Raw genomic sequence first — 17,883 nt, 5'->3', positions numbered from 1 at the left:
TGTAGTTATAACTTCTTTGAACTAACAGCATGAGGAAAGAGTATCTTGACAGCAAATAATGTACTAAACAGGCCTTACCATCAGTTTTTTTGGAGGCAAGGCAGGAAAAACAGCTTATTTTCTTTTCTGTAAAATTCCTGTCCGACCTTACCCCTGCAATACAGTGTAAGGGTGAGATTAAGATGGTGCAATAAGCCTAGAGTTCCACCAGGTGGTAAACTAGTCCCACAGTGCCAGGCTAAAAATGCCTCAACCAGGGACCATCATTAGTCCCAAACTGCCAGATTTAAAATGACCACAACACTTGTCTTGTGTGCTGTCCACAGTTCTCACAATGATCATCTTCCTTGTCAGCAAGGGTGACCATAGTAACTTTTTCCATGGAAACTGCTTTCCTGTCCTAAAGCCCCCTGTTGATTCTCCACATATGAATCATAACCCTCCCCGTCACTGTCTTCCTGCTAATCCTGTGTTGGGCAGTGGCACCAATACAGCTACTTTCTTCCCAAGATTTCTACTTCGATAACTGTAACTATTAAAAAACCCTGCTGAATACTATGTGACGTTCACTTATGTGTGTCACAGAAATCTGATCAGCAAGTGCAGATTGAGAAGTTCTCTGATTTAAAAATCTTGAAAACCACAGCAAAGTCTACAAAAGAAATTTAGAATGTACTGGTGTGAAAACAATTTAGTCCAGTTGATTAAAGATGAACTAGAACCTAAAACATAGCTTTCATTGTGCCACCATGTCTTACACCAGGAAAAGTTATGGACACACAAAATACTAAGACAGCACTGCAGCTCTTGTAACCCATGTTGCTGCAGTTACCACAGAGAAAAGTTTTAGCATCTTTCTTGCAACAGTGGGAAAGGTCTTATTTTACACCATAATAAAATGAGTAGTTCTTTCTGACACCCTTAGAATCAAGGCTTTTCAGTGGGCATTACTGAACTTAGGGAAGCATAAGCACATGATTTTAAATCTACAAATTCAAAGTTCAGTTCTGTAGTTGTACAAGAGCTTTTCAAAGACTATAAATCTCTGGAGCCCTGTAGAGCTGCAGATATGTCTCTTAAGACTTGTGAGCTAACTCAGCTTAACCATACAATATGTACCTATTGTTCCAGAGAAGACAGAAAGGTGTGTATTTTGGCTTCTGGATGAACTTTCATAATGGTAAACATTACATTTAGTGTGCTAAAGTAGTGTGTTTGACCTGGATCTCAGTACGAGAAAAGAATTCTCTCCAACAGATCCCTTCTGCTCGTTCTTCCCCTTTCCTTGGAAGTCTGGAAGAGAAGGTTGTGCTTTGGCTTTTTAGCCTGGATGAAGTCACATATGCAATATGTTTGCAATATGGTTTTTGAAACCTGATGTTTTATGAAGGTGGTGCTATGTAACAGTAAATCTGAAGACAGAGCTGAAGGAAGGGGGCAGAGGAATTGGGAAACAGTGGACAAATCTCTCATCACTGGGAAGATGTAGTACCTGATCTGGAGTGCTAATACATTTCCAGAGGAGATTGCAAACAGCATGTTTTGGAGCCTGATTGTTAGTGCAAACCTCTTTAGGAGACTCGCTGTCTTTGGGCAATGCTACATTTCACTTTTTCACTTCTCTTTTATTAACTATGGAAAGATGATCAATCATTAGAAGAAGAAAGGTTTTCCTAAGGCATTGCATAACTCACCTTCCAGAAGGTAGCCTGAAGGAATTCCAGCACAGCAGCTTCTTGTTCTGTAGCTGTCCTTTCCCTCCTTCATACACCCAGGAGAATCAATCCTGCATTAAAAAAAACCAAAGAATAAAAGGAGGATTCTTATGAACCTGCCTCCAGACAAATTACTGAGATGACAGATGTAGAAGGAAAGGTTTTCTTCTTCCTCTTATAACCTTGACATCGCCTACTATTTCAGCTCAGTCACCAAAGCTTTTACTTCTCTCTCACTATAATCATACTGAGATAATAACTTAATTCAACTTGTATTGTCATGCAAAACCTTAGAGATGACCTCTGTTAAACAAGAGTGCTTGTCTAACTTTGCAAGCCCTCAAAATCTTTTTGAAGTCACAATAAATGCTTTGTGTGGTAGAGTACACTGGATGAGATTCGTTCTTTTAACTTAAGAAGTAACAGAAATGCCAACTTGATGGTGAATTTTCCTGTTCTCATCTTTTTCTTCCCATTTAGTGATAAGCAACTGCATTGATTTAGTGCTCAAAGTAAAAGTATCAAACAGCCTTAGCGAAAGCATGTGCCTGTCTCAGTCTGAATCAGGTCTGATTGTGCTTTGTTACCTTAGAACATGCATTGTCTTTTGTTCTTTTGTTAATATCCTCTTTGTGCTTAAATTCTCCTTTAAAAAAAAAAAAAAAAAGGAAAACCAAGGTAGACAGCACCTAAATACAAGCAGCAGAGAAGCTTCAGAGCTCTCTTAAAGTATAGGTAGGACAACAAAAATGAAGAAATAAAATTAACAATACTCTTTTCTTCATAGGAGGTCACCTTGCATAAAACTGTAGATAAAAGTACAGTTCATCAAATCTTCTTGAAATCACTGTACCCCTACAACCTGCTCTAGAATCACATTTGCATCAGTAGAGGTTTTGGCTACAAAGCAAATCTAAATCACTTCATTGTCATTGGAAACAAAACCTACCACAAGATCCTCGCTACACATACAGGTATGAAAATGGAGAGATACAATATTCAAAGTCATTTCACCGTGCAAATTTTCAGTCAGACTTTAAAAACTGACATAGAGATTTCAAGGGAGGTCAAGACCTTGGAATTTCACCTAGCACACTAAAAGCTCAAGGTACAATTCCTCAGATTCAATTCTTGTTCAATTAAGTGCAAGAAGGAATTCCATGCTTTCCTTTTTGGCTCTGAGTGCTTTTTTATCTCTTCCTTTATTTCCACAGAAAGGCCCACCCTTCATACCAATACCATGCACTGCAAATGCAGATCAAAATGCAAGATATCATTTTCTTGCCTCATATCACTGTTGAGCATCTCACACACATCAGTACATGCTCCTATTCTCAGTACTTTAAAGAGAAGTAACCAGACGTAATGTGGTGAAGCACCACATTGAGTTCAAAGAGTGAAAAACGTGGCTTGAACTACTCTCTACGATGCTATTTTTCACCTGCCAGCACAATTTGGTTGTACACATATAAATAGGGCTACAAAAACAATCTCCTATGCATGGTGCCATTTTTGATGCACTGTCTGCTTATTGCACCTTCTCCACTGCTGCAAAGTGAAAGTACATGGCATTTGGCTGAAGTTTCAATCTTAAGGTGCTGTTATAGAGGAGGTCCTCACAAGGAGCTAATGTGAGAGGCTTCAGCACAGAAACAGTAGGAGTGTCTTACACTCTGTCACTCCTCCTCACCTCCACCAGTGAGTGTAGCCTGACCAGGCTGTAAAGAAGTTGTGCTTCAGCAGCAAGAGTAAGACACTGATCTGACAACTTGTTTGCAGCAAAGGAAATTCTCACTAGATATGAGAAAAAATTCTTCCCAGGGAGAGTGGTGGAGTGCTGAGGCAGGAGCCCAGAAAAAAACGAGGAAAGAGGTTTCCTAAATGCAGCTGGACAAGGAAAGTCTTGTGCAACCTCATCCAGCCTGGGAACTGTGAACCCTTGGGGTTGGACTACAGACCTCCAGAGGTCCACCCAGCTGAATTACCAGATGTTATCAATCAGAGCTTGCATTCAGTTTAACACAGAAAAAACCTACCAACACACTAAATCAGCATGAATGTGTTTTACGTGTCTTGGCCTCAGCATTTATTTATTTTTTTCATTTCCATAGCATCTAAGAACCACAGTCAAAGAGCAGACCTTTACTACAGTAAGTAGTAGAAGAAGTACACAATGCACACTATCATGAAAGTGTTTTGATAAATCCACTAGATGCAATTCAAGAAGAAACTGAGCTATCACAGCCAGCCCTGGATAAAGAATGGTTGAAAGACCTGCTTAGAGCAGCCAAAGCTCCTAAGATGGTAGTGCCTTTCTCCCTCAGCCACAGATCTCTTCTGCAAATAACAACACATTCCTTCCTTCACTCCTACCCCCAGTGGGTCAGGTTTCCTGGCTCATCAGGGATCCTGTCCTCCAGATGTTGGCAGAAGAGAGCACAACTCAGAGATCTTCCATTCCTCCTTGCAGCGCTTCAGCAGCTTCACAGCATCCTCTGCTGCCAAAGAGCAGAATCAGATCAGAAATGAGAAAACAGGCTGAGCCTTCAAGCAAACATTATCGCCTTATACAGACAGACACTCCCCCCAGTTACCCTACAGTGAAAAGAGGCAGATAACGAAGATCCCTGATCTGCAACAGGGATCAATCTCCATGCCTTCCCCAGAGCCACTTTTGAAACTGACCTGCTCTTGGGAACTACAGGTGCAAATCAGTCCTGAAATGCCAGAAGCTCACTGTGTCCAAGGAATAGTCCCATACCAGAGTACAAACCTTGCAGGCCTGGGCCTTTTTATGGAGTACCTTTCAACATCTGGCTCTACATAGCCCTTTTCCTTATTATTCTGAATTCTTATTTTCACATAATTACAGAATGGGTCAGGTTGGAAGGGACCACTGGGGGTCATCTGGTCCAACCTCCCTGCTCATGCAGGGTCATCCTAGAGCAGCACATTGCAGAGGATTGCTTCCAGATTGTTCTTGAATATCTCCAGTGAGGGAGACTCCACAGCCCCTCGGGGCAACCTAGTGTCTAGTGTGCAGGCACCCACACAGTAAAGAAGCTCTTCCTCATGTTCAAGTGGAACTTCTGTGCATCAGTTTCTGCCCATTGCCTCTTGTCCTATTGCTTGGCACCACCAAGAAGAGCCTGGCTCCATCCTCTTGGAACCGTCTCTTTAGATATTTATACACATTAATGAGGTCCCCTCTCAGCCATTTCTTCTTGACACTGAACAGACCCACCCCCCTCAGCCTTTCCTCCTAAGAGAGATGCTCCAGTCCCTTAATTTTTGTCACCTGTTGCTTCTCCAGCAGATGTCAGGGTAGTTAAAGTCCCCCACCAGGACTAGGGCCTGTGACTGTGAAGCTGCTTCAAGCTGCCTGTAGAAGGCCTCATCAACTTCCTCCTCCTGACCAGGAGGCCTGTAGCAAACACCCACAAGGATGTCACCCTTACTAGTCTGCCCCTTTACCCTAACCCATAAGCTCTTGCTCACTGTCCACCCCAAGACAGAGCTCGATATATTCCAAGTGTCACATAGAGGGCAACTCCACCACTGCACCTGCCTGGTCTGCCTCCCCTAAACAGTGTGTAGCCCTTCATGACAAAATTTCAATCATGCAAGCTATCCCACCATATCTCTGTAATCACAATGAGATCAAAGCCCTATGACTGCACACATATCTCTAGTTCCTCTTTTATTAGGAAAGAAAACATGCTTCAACTTTAGAGAAAACAAAGAAGGTATAAGTATGTGCCCTCTAAGGTCCATGGGGAATATTCCCTTTGCACTAAAGTGGTGGTCCCACAAAGTAGTCAGGTTCTAAAATCTGTGAGTTTATAAATTTCTAAAAATTGTTTCTAAATTTCTAAAACCAGCAATGCCACACACAGGAGAGCAATTCCACATGGTTCACAGGATAGCTCAATAAAATATATCACTGCCCCTATTCCAGCCATGCCTGGCCCTGTACAAGCCTTTACTCACACAAGTGACTATGCAGCCCCAAGCAGCTGCAGTGATCCTACCGAGTTATTTGAAAGCAGTACGCAGAAATGTTTCACGGGCACAAACACAGCATAACCTGCTCTCCCAAAGCCACGCTGGGTGGGCTGCAGTACCTCAGCACTCTCTCTACAGGTGCCTCTCCCTGCCACAGCATCCACACGGCGCAGGCAGCCCAGCTCCGGGGGCACCCAGCCGGGATGGTTACAGGGCACTTGCACTGCCCCATGGCACCCAGTGAGGGCAGGCTACCCCGTACAGACACGTATGAGCCAGCAGTGTGCCCAGGTGGCCAAGAAGGCAAATGGCATCTTGGCCTGTATCAGAAGTAGTGTGGCCAGCAGGACAGTGATTCTGCTCCTCTACTGTGCACTGGTGAGGCTGCACCTTGAATCCCGTGTCAATTTCCGGGCCCCTCAATTCAGGAAAGAAGCTCAATTGAAGTGCTGGAGCAGGTCGAAAGAAGGGCAACAAAGCTGGTGAAGGGGCTGGAATGCAATTTTTATGAGGAGCAACTGAGGGAGCTGGGATTGTTAGGCTTGTGGAGGCTCAGGGGGGACCTTATCACTCTCTACAACTGCTTGCAAGGAGGTTGTAACCAGGTAGGGGTCGGCTCTTCTCCCAGGCAATGAGTTACAGAACAAGAGGACATAGTCTTAAGCTGTACCAGGGGAGCTTCAGGTTGGACATAAGAAAGAATTTCTTCACAGAAAGGGTGATTGGGTATTGGAATGGCCTGCCCAGGGAGGTGGTGAACTCACCGTCCCTGGAGGTGTTTAAGGTAAGACTGGATGTGGCACTTACTGCCATGGTCTAGTTGACATGGTGGTGTTGGGTCAAAGGTTGCACTCGATAATCTCAGAGGTCTTTTCCCACGTAATCGATGCCCTACACAGACAGGGCGCGCAGCCTCGCCCCGGCCCGCCCCGCCCCGGCCCGGCCCCCGGCCCGCCCCGCCGGCCGTGCGGTGCCGGTGCCGGTCATGGCGGCGGCAGCGCGGCTGTTCCGCGGGGCTGTCCGCGGCCCGTCCACCCTTGTTCTTGCCCGGGCGCTGAGCTCCGCGCCGCCGGGGCCGGCGGGCCGGGGAGGGCGGCGGGCCGCGCTGGCGGCCGCGGGGGCGCTGGGCGGGCTCGGGCTGGCGCTGGGGCTGTGGCGGCGGCAGACCGCGCTGGCGGCGTCCCGGGAGGACGAGGAGGACAAGGAGCTGCGGCAGCGGTTCATGGCGCCGCCCGTGAGCGGGCTGCGAGAGCTGCGGCGGCGGCGGCGGGAGCTGCGGAGCCGCATGGAGCTGCTCATCATGGAGACGCAGGCGGAGGTGTGCCGCGCCCTGGCCGCGCTGGACCCCGGCGCCTCCTTCTCCGTCGACACCTGGGAGAGGAAGGAAGGTACGGGGAAAGCCGCGGGAGACGCCGCGGGCACCGGCACCCCGGGCTCGGTCACCCCGCGGTGACCCTGCCCCTGGCCTTGGCAGGCGGAGGCGGCATCAGCTGCGTACTGCAGGACGGCGAGGTCTTCGAGAAGGCGGGCGTGAATGTGTCCGTCGTGTCCGGGCTCCTGTCCGAGGAGGCAGCGCGGCAGATGCGGAGCAGGGGGAAGTCTCTGAAGGCCAAGGACGGTAAGGTGTCCGGCCGGGAGGTGGGGTAGGGAACCGGGACACGTTCACCTGAGTATTCCCGTGCGGGACTCTCAGCAGTCCTGGCCTTTGAGCAGAACCTGAGGAAAGCCAGACGGATCAAAGATCGAAGGGTTTCATTTGTATCAAGGTGATTTCTAACCAGTAAGCCTAACAGGTGGACTTCCGTATCCCTAAAAAGCCATGTATCAGAGTGCTTCTCTCTCCGTCTTGCTGCTTCAAGGAATGCATTATAGGCACGGGTGATTTCTCAATAATGACACTGTAGCTTAATAGTGAAACAGTGCAGGAGTTATGTACCAAAGAGGTGAAGGGAGGGAACCAACACCACCTGAAGGCTAAAGAGCACTCAACCCATGTTTGTGTAGCAAAGGGCAGTTGTGAGGACTGGGGGTGGCTGAAACCCTTAGCAGTGCCTTATGTTTTAAATGGTCTTCATTTAATGGGTTCTCTAACATGTTGCTGCATTTTAGGACTAATACCAAAAAAAGGTGCACAGAAGAGCGTGAATGAGAAGTGAATTGCACATTTACTAATAATTATGGTGATCCAACATGAGAAATTTTCCTGTCACGAAACCTAAGGAAAAATAGCGATGTTCCTTAAATGATAGTAAATGAAGTTTCTTGAAAAACTAAAGGGCTTTCTTGGTGCATCTCTTTATCTAGGGAAGCTGCCTTTTTGCGCCATGGGTGTGAGCTCCGTTATCCATCCAAAGAACCCTCATGTTCCAACCATGCACTTCAACTACAGATACTTTGAAATTGAAGAAGCAGACGGTAAGAATTTTAATCCAATGAAGCATGTATGAAATGTTCATGTTCCTCCACATGGAGGAAGCATGAATGCATGGCTAGGGTAAGAGGTTAAGAACCAGTCCAGGTTTGTTCCCAGCTGTGCCAAGAATCTGTTGTTTAGCATTGGATCTCCTTATCTCTGGCCTTTGTGCATTTGTAAAATGAGCATAACGAGTGCATGTGGTAGAGTAAAAGGGGTTTGCTTTTTGTAGAGTATGCCAGGGGTTTCAGATCGAAGTTAAAAATGTAGGAGGTTGTAAATAAATGTGAAATACATTCAGAGCAGCAATCCTAGAATTTAGAAGAAGAAATGTTTGTGAAGGGCTGATAAACATTCTGGTCATGATGTGCCTTTGTCTCAGCAGCTGGAAGGACGTACTGTCAGAAACACTGCTCACTAACTGCATTGTGCCTTATTTCCCCAAGTTTCTGCAACTTGGCACTGTCAGAAATGGGACCCTTGTCTAGGTGGTCCAACACTGAAGGGCCATCTGTATCTTGTGACAGTTGTATGTACTGTCAGAAGCTCAAAGAGAGTTTTCTTTCAGTTGTTTTGCCACAGCATTATGGATCATTTCTAGCCAGTTACTTCCCTGGATGTAATAATGATGTTCCCTTTCTTTGGCACACAGTAAAATGTTTCTGCATTCTTGAATAAGAGTTGCCAGCCCATCTTGTGAAACTGATATTCTGTAGTCAGGATCAGTGGTCCAAAATACTGAATGAATGGTTTTAACTGCTTTGAAATTTCTTTCATGTTTTCCCGAAGTCACTGGAAATGGAAGTTCACTACCTTGAAGTCACATTTTTCATGACTGAGGTTTAGGGGCACCACTGAATAATGATTTTGTTTTGTATTTTAAAAGTAGTTGTTAATGCTACGTGAACCTTGCTGTTTAGAAGTGTAAAAGAAAAATGTTGCTGCTTTCCTCTCTTATAGGAACTAAGCAGTGGTGGTTTGGTGGTGGGACTGATCTCACTCCAACTTACCTGAATGAAGAGGATGCTGTTCATTTTCACAAGACTCTGAAAGAAGCCTGTGACAAGCATGATCTGAAGCTGTATCCCAAGTACAAGAAATGGTATGTGGGGAGAGATGCACTTGGGGGGGAGTAGAAAGCAGCACTAGATGTTGCCAGTTAAGTGTACTCTAAGAACTGTAGGTTCTGCTGCCTTTTAAAAAGTATCAGCAAACCCTAAGAAAAATTAGCGGAAGTGTACTGGGACAAAATGTAGTCTGAAGAAATCTCTTATTTACAGAAGCCTGTCAGCCCTTTCAAATTAGGGGGCTGACAACTAGGATCATAAGTCTATAGCCCAAATAAAAACCAGGCTGACTCTACAAGAGTGGTTGTAAGCCACAGACTTCACTAGGCAACTTAAAAATTCCTTTTAACCTCTAGTGTTAAACTAGGACAAGATTTTTTCCCCATGGACTTGCACAAATCCTGCTTACAGTGAGCTCATGGTAAATGTGCATGATTCAGTGTGAGCTCTTGGGCCAGCGTTGTGGTTCTGAAAATCCCACTCAGATTTTTCTGTCTTCACTCTGACCATCATGGCCTGTTTTGTTTTTCTGGTTTTTTCCAGGTAAGTAAAGGAGATTGTCCTTAATGTAGAAGCTTCATAATTTAGATGAAGCTGTAGTTTTTTCCCTGGTGAAAAATTCACTGTGAGTTCAACAGTTCTAAGATGCAAACTTTGAATGTTCTTCTTGAGCTAAGAGATACAAGTGATCTGATCCTTCACTAGTAAGCGTTGGCTTGCTGCTCTGTGTCTGATAATCCTATCTGCCACAGGCTGTGGTATCCAGGAAGGAGGGGATACCCTTTTGTAAGGCACTAGGTCTCCTCTGAGGACAGGAGATAAAGGGGGTGTTATAGTTTGGGTGGCAACCACTTAATAAGGAGATACAACTTAGAGCCTTGAGATTACAGTCTTGTTCTCTGAGGAGTTTTTGCATGGTAGTTCAGAGTATGTGCCTTAATGGTCAGGTCTTTTGCAGCCTAAGTAGGCAGGTGGGGGGTGGGGGGTCGGAAACCTTTTCCCACCTTTCTCAAAGATAAAAGCTGTTGTTACATTTACCACATTGTCTTCCTGATCTAGGTTTAAGACTTTTGTCAGGCTTCTTCTCTTTTTGCATTTCTCACTCAGCCTTTTTACTTAACTCTTCCTGCTGCCATTAAATAAAAAAGCTGATTGTCACAGTGAATAAAAAAATAGCTTACGTTAGCAGTTACATCTCCATGTCTCTTCTGCTTTGGCCATGCCATATATATTGCTTGAGAACGATTGAGGATGGACACATGTATGGAAAACCAGTTCTAAAAGAAGGCAAGGTGTTCTTAATGTTGATGGTTTCTGCTTCCTTTTTTCTTTCCATTTCTTTTCTGTGTGAAGACTTTCAGGGCATGACTGCCCAATAAAGCAACTATAAGCAAGATAGGGTGTGGATACAATGAATCATTTATATATAGTAACTGCACAGCTACATACCCCCTGTAAATACAAAAGAGATTAATTGCCTTTCTATTGTAGAATAAACTGCCCTTACACATTTATAAACTTGAACATAAGCCATGAAAATGTAAGATTGATGACTCAATCTTACAAGTTTTAACTATTAAAAAGCCTTTTTCCAAGGAAGGCTGCCATGACACTTGCTTTCTTATCTGGTCTTAGGTTTTTAGATTCCTTTTGTTTTGATGAAGAAAATCAATTCTTTTACTAGAATGGCAAAAATAATAAAGAAATTCTCTTCCAAGTCTGAATTAAACTGAAAGCTGTACAAATAATTTGGGATCTGCATATAATGCTGGGAATGAAATCTAGCAAGAGCTCTTAGGGTGAAGTTTTGAGATCAGGTGACCCTGTTCTGAGTAGGTAGGGGATATGGATTGGATCACTCCATGTGTGGATGCAGCTGCCATGGTGTTTGAGTGTTACTGTTCAGTGACTGTGTGGTGACATGTAGCTTTGCAGAGACCATCTAATCAGAGCTTTACTGTAAGTGACACAGGAGCGCTTTCCAGAGGGTGCTGCACCATCCTGGCTCTCGGTAGTCAGTAAAACAGTGGGGCACTGGGCAATGCAGGAACTGACTTCTGGTCAGTGCTAGTCCTGTGCCACATAGCTGTTTGGAGTTCTGTTCATTGCTTTGAATACTGTGGACCATATTAATAAATATCTGGTACTTCTTCTAGGTGTGATGACTACTTCTATATCAAGCACCGTGGCGAGCGAAGAGGGATTGGAGGCATATTCTTTGACGACGTGGACTCTCCCTCCAAGGAGGAAGTGTTCCAGTTTGTGAAGAGTTGTGCCAAAGCTGTTGTGCCTTGTTACATTCCCATTGTGAAAAAGCACCGCCATGACTCCTTCACGCCAGAGGAAAAGCTATGGCAGCAGCTTCGGAGAGGACGGTGAGTACTGAAGGAGCTAAAGAATACACAGGAGGTGGATTATGCTGGCAAGAAAAAAACTGAGCTAGTTCTTTATGGTTACAGGTTAATGTCCTGTTGTAGTGTGGGCTAAAAAAGCTCATCAGAGAATTTCAACATTTTTGTGCACAGAACTAATTTTGAAATCCAATGCTAAGTTGCCAAAAGGGGTGCAAAGAAGGTAGTAGCACGCCCTTATCTGTATTTCCCACCTTCCCATGTTAGAATACAAGCAACACAAACAAAATGCCACAGTTTCTCTCCAGCTCTTTCAAAAACCAAGAGAAGCTGCTGCTGTGCAACAGGCAAAGGGGTATGGGTGTGCTTGGTGTCCTGAATCCAGCCCTCTCCTGCGGCCCAATCATATGGGATATAGGACTACCCTTGTCACATGAGGAGCCTGAGGGGGAGGGAATTGTGCTTCCTATTCAGTAATGAAACCAAACTTCACAAAGTCAAGAAGTAACTGTGCTCAAGTACCTTCACCTTCTTACATACATATTTGTTCCATCTGATCTTGGCATTGAAATGAGGATTCCTGTAAAGGAGTAAAGATACAGAGGGTTGGGTTTTTTTATTCTGGCATGGTCCAAAGTTGCTGTAACTTAAAAGACTTTGGAGGATGCTTCTAATGTGACCAACTGTTAATGTTGCAAAAGCTTAAGTACACTGGTCAATACAGTTGTACTCCGTTCCCTGTATCCTGTGATTGTGTAAGCACATGGAAAAATGAGAACACACATGCTTTGTGCAGAAGTAGGGTCTTCAGTTTCTGTCTCTTCTGCAGAGAAATCTGTGATACTGGCATGGAAAGAGTATAAGCATTTAAGTTTAGATCACTGGCCTGCAGCCATTAGTCAGATAAGCAAGTGTCCTTAATTTGGTGGGACTGTTCCTGGGAATGTGGGGCTTCCAGGATCCAGTCTGTGGATGGGATTTAGCAAACTTGCTAAGTTTATAAGGGGGAACTGCTTCTTTAAGCTGCAGCCAGAACCAGCTCTTGAGGCCTGCCTATTTCCCTGTGTCTGTTTGCAGGTTGTTTGGCTAGGTAAAGCTTTCCATTTTTGCAGATAGGTAAGAACTCTTCCCTTCCTGTACCTCTGTTAAATACTAACACGTCTGTACTAGCTACTAAGATAATCCCTGATGAATTGTCACTGCTCTGTTCCTATACTGTGGGCAGAAAAGTGGTATATTTTGATATTACAACTCCCAGCCAGCACTCTGAAGCTCTTTGACTTCTGCTTCTTTCCAGATCTCCCCAAGAAACAAAAAATACTGTTCAGACCTTACTGCTTATGTGTCCTTCAGCATGGAGGACTGCACAGTAGAATTCTTTCTCTGGTTATTCTCAGTTCCTTTAAGGCCCCTCTTTATGTCTGATGCCACCACACAAAAGAGAAAACCAAGGTAAACATGGTGTCGAGCTTGTCAGCAGGGTTGAGGCCTGGGAGAAGCATAGTACAGCAGCCTGCAGAATGCTCTCCTTTGAACAGTTTGTCTGCTCTAGTCTGTTTGCCAAGGTCACTACTCCCTGTGCTTTGTGGAGTGGCAAGGTGATAATTGCATTCCTGCAGAGGATGCTGAAGAACAGTTCACTCCAAAACAGGGTTCATTCTGACACCCAGCACAGCAGAAAGATAGGCCGGTTTTGTTTGATATCTGCTAGTTGAAGAAGGCACAACCAACTTCTGCTAATAAACTTGTTTTTTCTTTGCATCTCTTCACTCCCTGTAGGTATGTAGAGTTCAACTTGGTTTATGACAGAGGTACAAAGTTTGGCCTCCTGACACCAGGATCAAGGATTGAAAGCATTCTCATGTCTCTGCCCCTGACTGCAAGGTAAGGGTGTAGCTATGTGGGACTGCAGGTAGGTTACTGTTCTTATTAAAATAGTTAATAGGATTAAATCAAAGGTCTGTCGTAGTGTCCCATCACTTTACAGTGGCTAGTTCATGCCTGATACAAGAACTGCTCAAATACATGCAGATGCTTCTCTGATCTCCTACACTCAGCTAGTTGCCAGTAGTGTGTGACTGAAATATTTTCTGACAAAAAAAATGGATGGTTTTTCTGCTTAGTACCTCGATAGATTTTTCTCTCCTTGCTCCATGGATTTTTGTTTAGTAGCTCTTTGAAATCATGTGAGATTCTGGCAGTCCTGACAAATGTGTGACAAGGAGCTTCATAGTTTAACTGTGTGTTGTATGAAAAAGTGCCTCTTCGTTTTCTACTTGCCTCTGATGGCTTCGTTTGATTTTTCACTGAGTAACGTGATTTTCTTGCTGTTGTGTTTCTCCATAACTGTTCTTATTTTACAAACTTCTGTTTTTTCATTGCCAGTTTTCCAGGCTAACAATTCCTGGTATTTTTAGTCTTTGTACAGTCACTGTTCCATCCTTTTGATCACATTTGCCACTTTCTCTAGGCTTAAGTTTTCTGTGCCCTTTCTGAACTAGGGATAAGGAACCAACACCATAAGATACATATGTGTAGTATTCTGTTTGCTGGTTTTGACTGCTGCTCAGCATTAAGCTGGCTTTTTCATAGAACTGTTACAATGCGAGAGTCTTTTCTGGGCAATAAAATTGAACTCAAATTTAAGTCAATCTGTATACAGCTTTTTCTGTGTCCATCACTTCACACCAATCAACAGTGAATTTCACCTGCCATTTTATTGCTCTGTTGCTTGGCTTAATACTGTTTTCAACAGGTTTTTTGTTTTAACCCATCTTGCTTACTCTTGCAATATCAGGAAATTCAGTCACTTACTGTTTACCCCCATTTTCAGGTTGCTTTTAGGTAACACTGAGTAGCACAGACCCTATCATGAATTCCGTAAAGTTTACTAGTGACCTCCTTCCGCCTCCTTCCTCCCTTTGCCTGCTGCCCCTTAACCATGAAGGCAGTCCTGTTCTCACCATATACCTTCATCCCACTGCCAACACTACATGAGTCCCTGACCTGGTGGTGTAGCACACTCCTATCTTCTGATTTTGTTTCTGGGATGATCTGGTTTTGCTTGTTTTCATCAGTGTAAATAGCTTGCTTCACATCATGAATGGTTCCTTCCTGGGGAAAAAATGGAAATAGGATGTACCCATCTCTGACTGCTGATGCTTTCTCTGTCACGCCTCTTTTAATTGCCTTTTCAATAAAAAAAGTGATCTTTCATCATCACCTTTGTTTTTAAAACCAAGATTCAACAAGGATTTGTAGAGCTTCCAGTCCATATTCTGGAAAACCTAAATCTTGTTCCTCACTGTGAAAATTCTATGGGTTCTTTTTCTACTCATCTTCTTTGTGATGTTAGTATGTCACAAGAGACTTGCAAATCAACCTGCATGCATTTTGGGGCACGGGGGCGTTGCTCTTCCCTTTTTCCTTGTTCTTCCAGCTTTTTCAGAGGTTAGTAAAAAGATGAAGCTAACATTTTTCCTGTGTACCCCGGTGTTGATAATATTTGTTTTTACTGAACTTACATATCTGTCTCCTCAGCTGAGTATCAAGTGTGTATTTAGCTTTGTATGCCCAAAAAAAGGCAACTCCAGTCCAAACACTGCCTGGTCCAGGAGAGGTGGCAGCCAGCTGGGCAGTCTGAGTGAGTTTCCCCTCTCCCTGCAGGTGGGAGTACATGCACACCCCGCCAGAGAGCTCTAAAGAAGCAGAAATCCTGGAGGTTCTGCGAAATCCCAAAGACTGGGTGCACTGACACGGATCATGAAGAAGATGGATTGCTCACACTGAGCCATTTGAGAGAACGGAACGCCTGCGAACCAGTTCATTGGCACTGCTGTTGCATGGCGTTTCATTGTGTCTATTTATAGCTTGCCTGGTGCCTTAATTATGCTGTAGACTTGTTACAACTTGCAAATACGTGAACTCACTCTTTTGGATTGATGGGCTAATATTATCACCCCCTGTTGCTGTTGCCTTGTGAAGGACTGGTGATGGCCTCACAGGGCTACTGTGCATGTTTTAGGACTTTCTCAACTCATGTGATTGACTGCAAAATGGCAAATTACTGTGAAGTGTTCTCCCAGTGAAATGAAAGCGTTATCTGTGCCTAAATAGCACTGCTTACCCTTAGAAAATGTTTGGATGCTTAAACACATTTTTGTAAAGAATAAAGGGAATATTTGATATGATTTTAAACCTTAAACTCTGCTTTCGGGAAGCTGTGGAAAAGGTGGTACTTAATCACATGTATTTTGATGCTGCAGTAGCATGACTTGGCTGATCAGTATATGGGAGAATCCGGGTTGGGGCATCATGTTACCTGAGGAGAGGGGAAGGCTGGCTGTCCATTCGAGGAGAAAATCTTTCAGCATTGAGCATGTCAGCTGTGGTCACGACAGGGTAACACCCCTGCCTCAGGCCAGCTCCTTTGCCGAGGAGGTCAGAGATGCATCAGGTGTTGCCCGTTGCCCCCAGGGTCTCTAAATAGCACTTCACACTGTTCCCAGCCCCGGAATGATTGTTCTTTTGACTCTCGGCACAAACCTAGTCGAGGAACGTCTAGGGAAAAGCAAAGGGAGGCCGAGTCTCATTTCCCCTTGCCTGAGGAAAAAACGACAGCTCCATCTCCCCGTCGGGGAATCGAACCCCGGTCTCCCGCGTGACAGGCGGGGATACTAACCACTATACTAACGAGGAGCGGGATGTCCGGCATTCCCCTTCCGCCACCACGGCCTACGACCTCACCTGTCGCGGGTTCCTGAGCTGTGGCTGACGGCTGTCCCTGCGCCCGGGCGGCGTGGGGACATGTCCCGCGTCGGCTCAAGGTCGCTGTCGCCGCCTGATCGCCCAAGTCAAGCTTCCCGCCGGGGGCCACCGCGTTCACTTCCGTGTTACCATCCGCCACTAAAATAAAATTAAGTAGTAGTCTGCTAAATCGGCCATCTCCTCACCTTCAGGGGAGAAAACGGAAATGGCCCGTACGGGGATCGAACCCGCGACCTTGGCGTTATTAGCACCACGCTCTAACCAACTGAGCTAACCGGCCTTCGCGCATCCCTCCTGGGTGCGCGCACCTGAGACGCTACTACGGACACGGCGCGGGTGGAATTCTTGCCGGGACCGGATCCGCGGCGCTACTACCGCCGCTCTCGTTAAACTCTGCGTCGGCAGGTAATTCCAGGGAGCCGCGGCAGAGCAGCACGGGCATTAATCGGGGCGACGAGTGTTGCTAAAAAAAAAGGGGACTTCAAAACCTTTCGTTTCTCTCGCTCCTCCAGTCCGCGGCCGCACCCCCTGCACGGACACGAACCTCCTGGCGCGGGGGAAGCCCCACCGAAAAGAGCCGCCTCCCTCCTTCCCTCCCTCGCACGCCGCGGGACGGGGTCCGGAGGAGGCAGGAGCGGTCCCGGGGGATAAAAGACAATGTCACCTCCCCGTCGGGGAATCGAACCCCGGTCTCCCGCGTGACAGGCGGGGATACTCACCACTATACTAACGAGGAGCGCGGCGGTGGATTTGCCCCTCCCAACGCACCGCAAGAGCCACCGGCGCCACCCCGCACCTTGTGGGACCCCTGCCCGGCCCCGGCGCTCCAAGGCCTTCCCTAAAACTGCAATAACGAATCACAAGGAAAATGCTGCACCAAGGAAGGACACGCGCATTTCCTAAACCTATGGGGAGCCCTGTTTTCTACTGTGGTGAAACCACCTGTTCTCAGAGGAAAGTGAACCCCTCCTCAGGTGGTAAGTCAATTGGACAACTTGTAAAATCAAGACATTAAATTAAAAAATGTAGAAAATACTTAGGAATCAAATGCCTGTGAGTCAGTGAAAAAGTTGCAGAGGAAGAGGACATCACCAAATTCCAAGCCCTTTCCTTCACAAACTGTCAGTACGAGTGCTAAGCTGAACTCCTCACGTATCCTCTCCTTTGCTGTTTCACTTGCCACTAACACCACCTATCATAAAATACAATAATAAAAACCACTAGGAAGCCAAAAAGAAGGCAAGTGTCTGCATAGAGAAAGCATATATAAATGTATCATGACAATGCAAGAGCTGCCTCAAAACCAGGCAACATTTAACACAGATATTCACACCCTTTCCACAGAAAGGATCCCAAAGCTGCCACTACAACAACAATAAATATGTGGTATGAGGAGATAGTCACAGATCCAGTGCAATAAAATATGCAGTTAGTTAGGAAGAAATAGGACAGGATACATCTGATTGAAAAAAGAGCAGAAAAACCCAGATGTGCATGAACAAGAAAGAAACAGAAACCCACACAATAACGGCTTCTAAATTGAAAAAGCATTATTTACCAATGAC

General features: G+C 45.3%; 1 protein-coding gene and 3 non-coding genes across 5 annotated transcripts; 1 reads left to right on the top strand and 3 right to left on the bottom strand.

Moving 5' to 3' along the window:
* The first annotated feature begins 6,530 nt into the window (after window positions 1-6,530).
* Window positions 6,531-15,471, top strand: CPOX (coproporphyrinogen oxidase). 2 transcript variants are annotated; one of them, XM_051781002.1, is made up of 7 exons: window positions 6,691-7,108; window positions 7,195-7,338; window positions 8,025-8,135; window positions 9,094-9,235; window positions 11,357-11,575; window positions 13,331-13,435; window positions 15,218-15,471. In XM_051781002.1, the coding sequence occupies exons 1-7, from the start codon at window positions 6,706-6,708 to the stop codon at window positions 15,303-15,305; spliced, it is 1,212 nt and encodes a 403-aa protein (XP_051636962.1). In that variant the 5' UTR covers window positions 6,691-6,705; the 3' UTR covers window positions 15,306-15,471. The 2 variants fall into 2 exon arrangements, with proteins under 2 accessions (XP_051636961.1, XP_051636962.1); XM_051781001.1 differs by having other exon boundaries at window positions 6,531-7,338.
* A 706-nt stretch (window positions 15,472-16,177) lies between these two features.
* Window positions 16,178-16,249, bottom strand: TRNAD-GUC (transfer RNA aspartic acid (anticodon GUC)). The gene has a single exon. It is a non-coding gene; the product is annotated as a tRNA-Asp (tRNA).
* A 275-nt stretch (window positions 16,250-16,524) lies between these two features.
* Window positions 16,525-16,598, bottom strand: TRNAI-AAU (transfer RNA isoleucine (anticodon AAU)). Its single transcript has one exon. It is a non-coding gene; the product is annotated as a tRNA-Ile (tRNA).
* A 384-nt stretch (window positions 16,599-16,982) lies between these two features.
* On the bottom strand, window positions 16,983-17,054 carry TRNAD-GUC (transfer RNA aspartic acid (anticodon GUC)). The gene has a single exon. It is a non-coding gene; the product is annotated as a tRNA-Asp (tRNA).
* Between the last annotated feature and the right edge of the window lie 829 nt (window positions 17,055-17,883).

The sequence above is a fragment of the Manacus candei genome, unplaced genomic scaffold (assembly GCF_025592945.1).
Source record: "Manacus candei isolate 608988 ecotype Guabito, Panama unplaced genomic scaffold, ASM2559294v1 h1tg000014l, whole genome shotgun sequence".
NCBI classification, from domain to species: Eukaryota; Metazoa; Chordata; class Aves; order Passeriformes; family Pipridae; genus Manacus; species Manacus candei.
The sequence above is the reverse complement of the archived record's forward strand: the minus strand, read 5'-3'. Positions and strand labels throughout refer to the sequence as shown.

What these genes read in the sequence shown, in the direction of transcription:
- CPOX (XM_051781001.1), top strand. Translation starts at nt 6,546, where the DNA reads ATGGTGGTGTTGGGTCAAAGGTTGCACTCGATAATCTCAGAGGTCTTT. An exon ending in GTCTCTGAAGGCCAAGGACG is followed by an intron (nt 7,339 to 8,024) that starts GTAAGGTGTCCG and finishes CTCTTTATCTAG; the next exon opens with GGAAGCTGCCTTTTTGCGCC. An exon ending in TGAAATTGAAGAAGCAGACG is followed by an intron (nt 8,136 to 9,093) that starts GTAAGAATTTTA and finishes CCTCTCTTATAG; the next exon opens with GAACTAAGCAGTGGTGGTTT.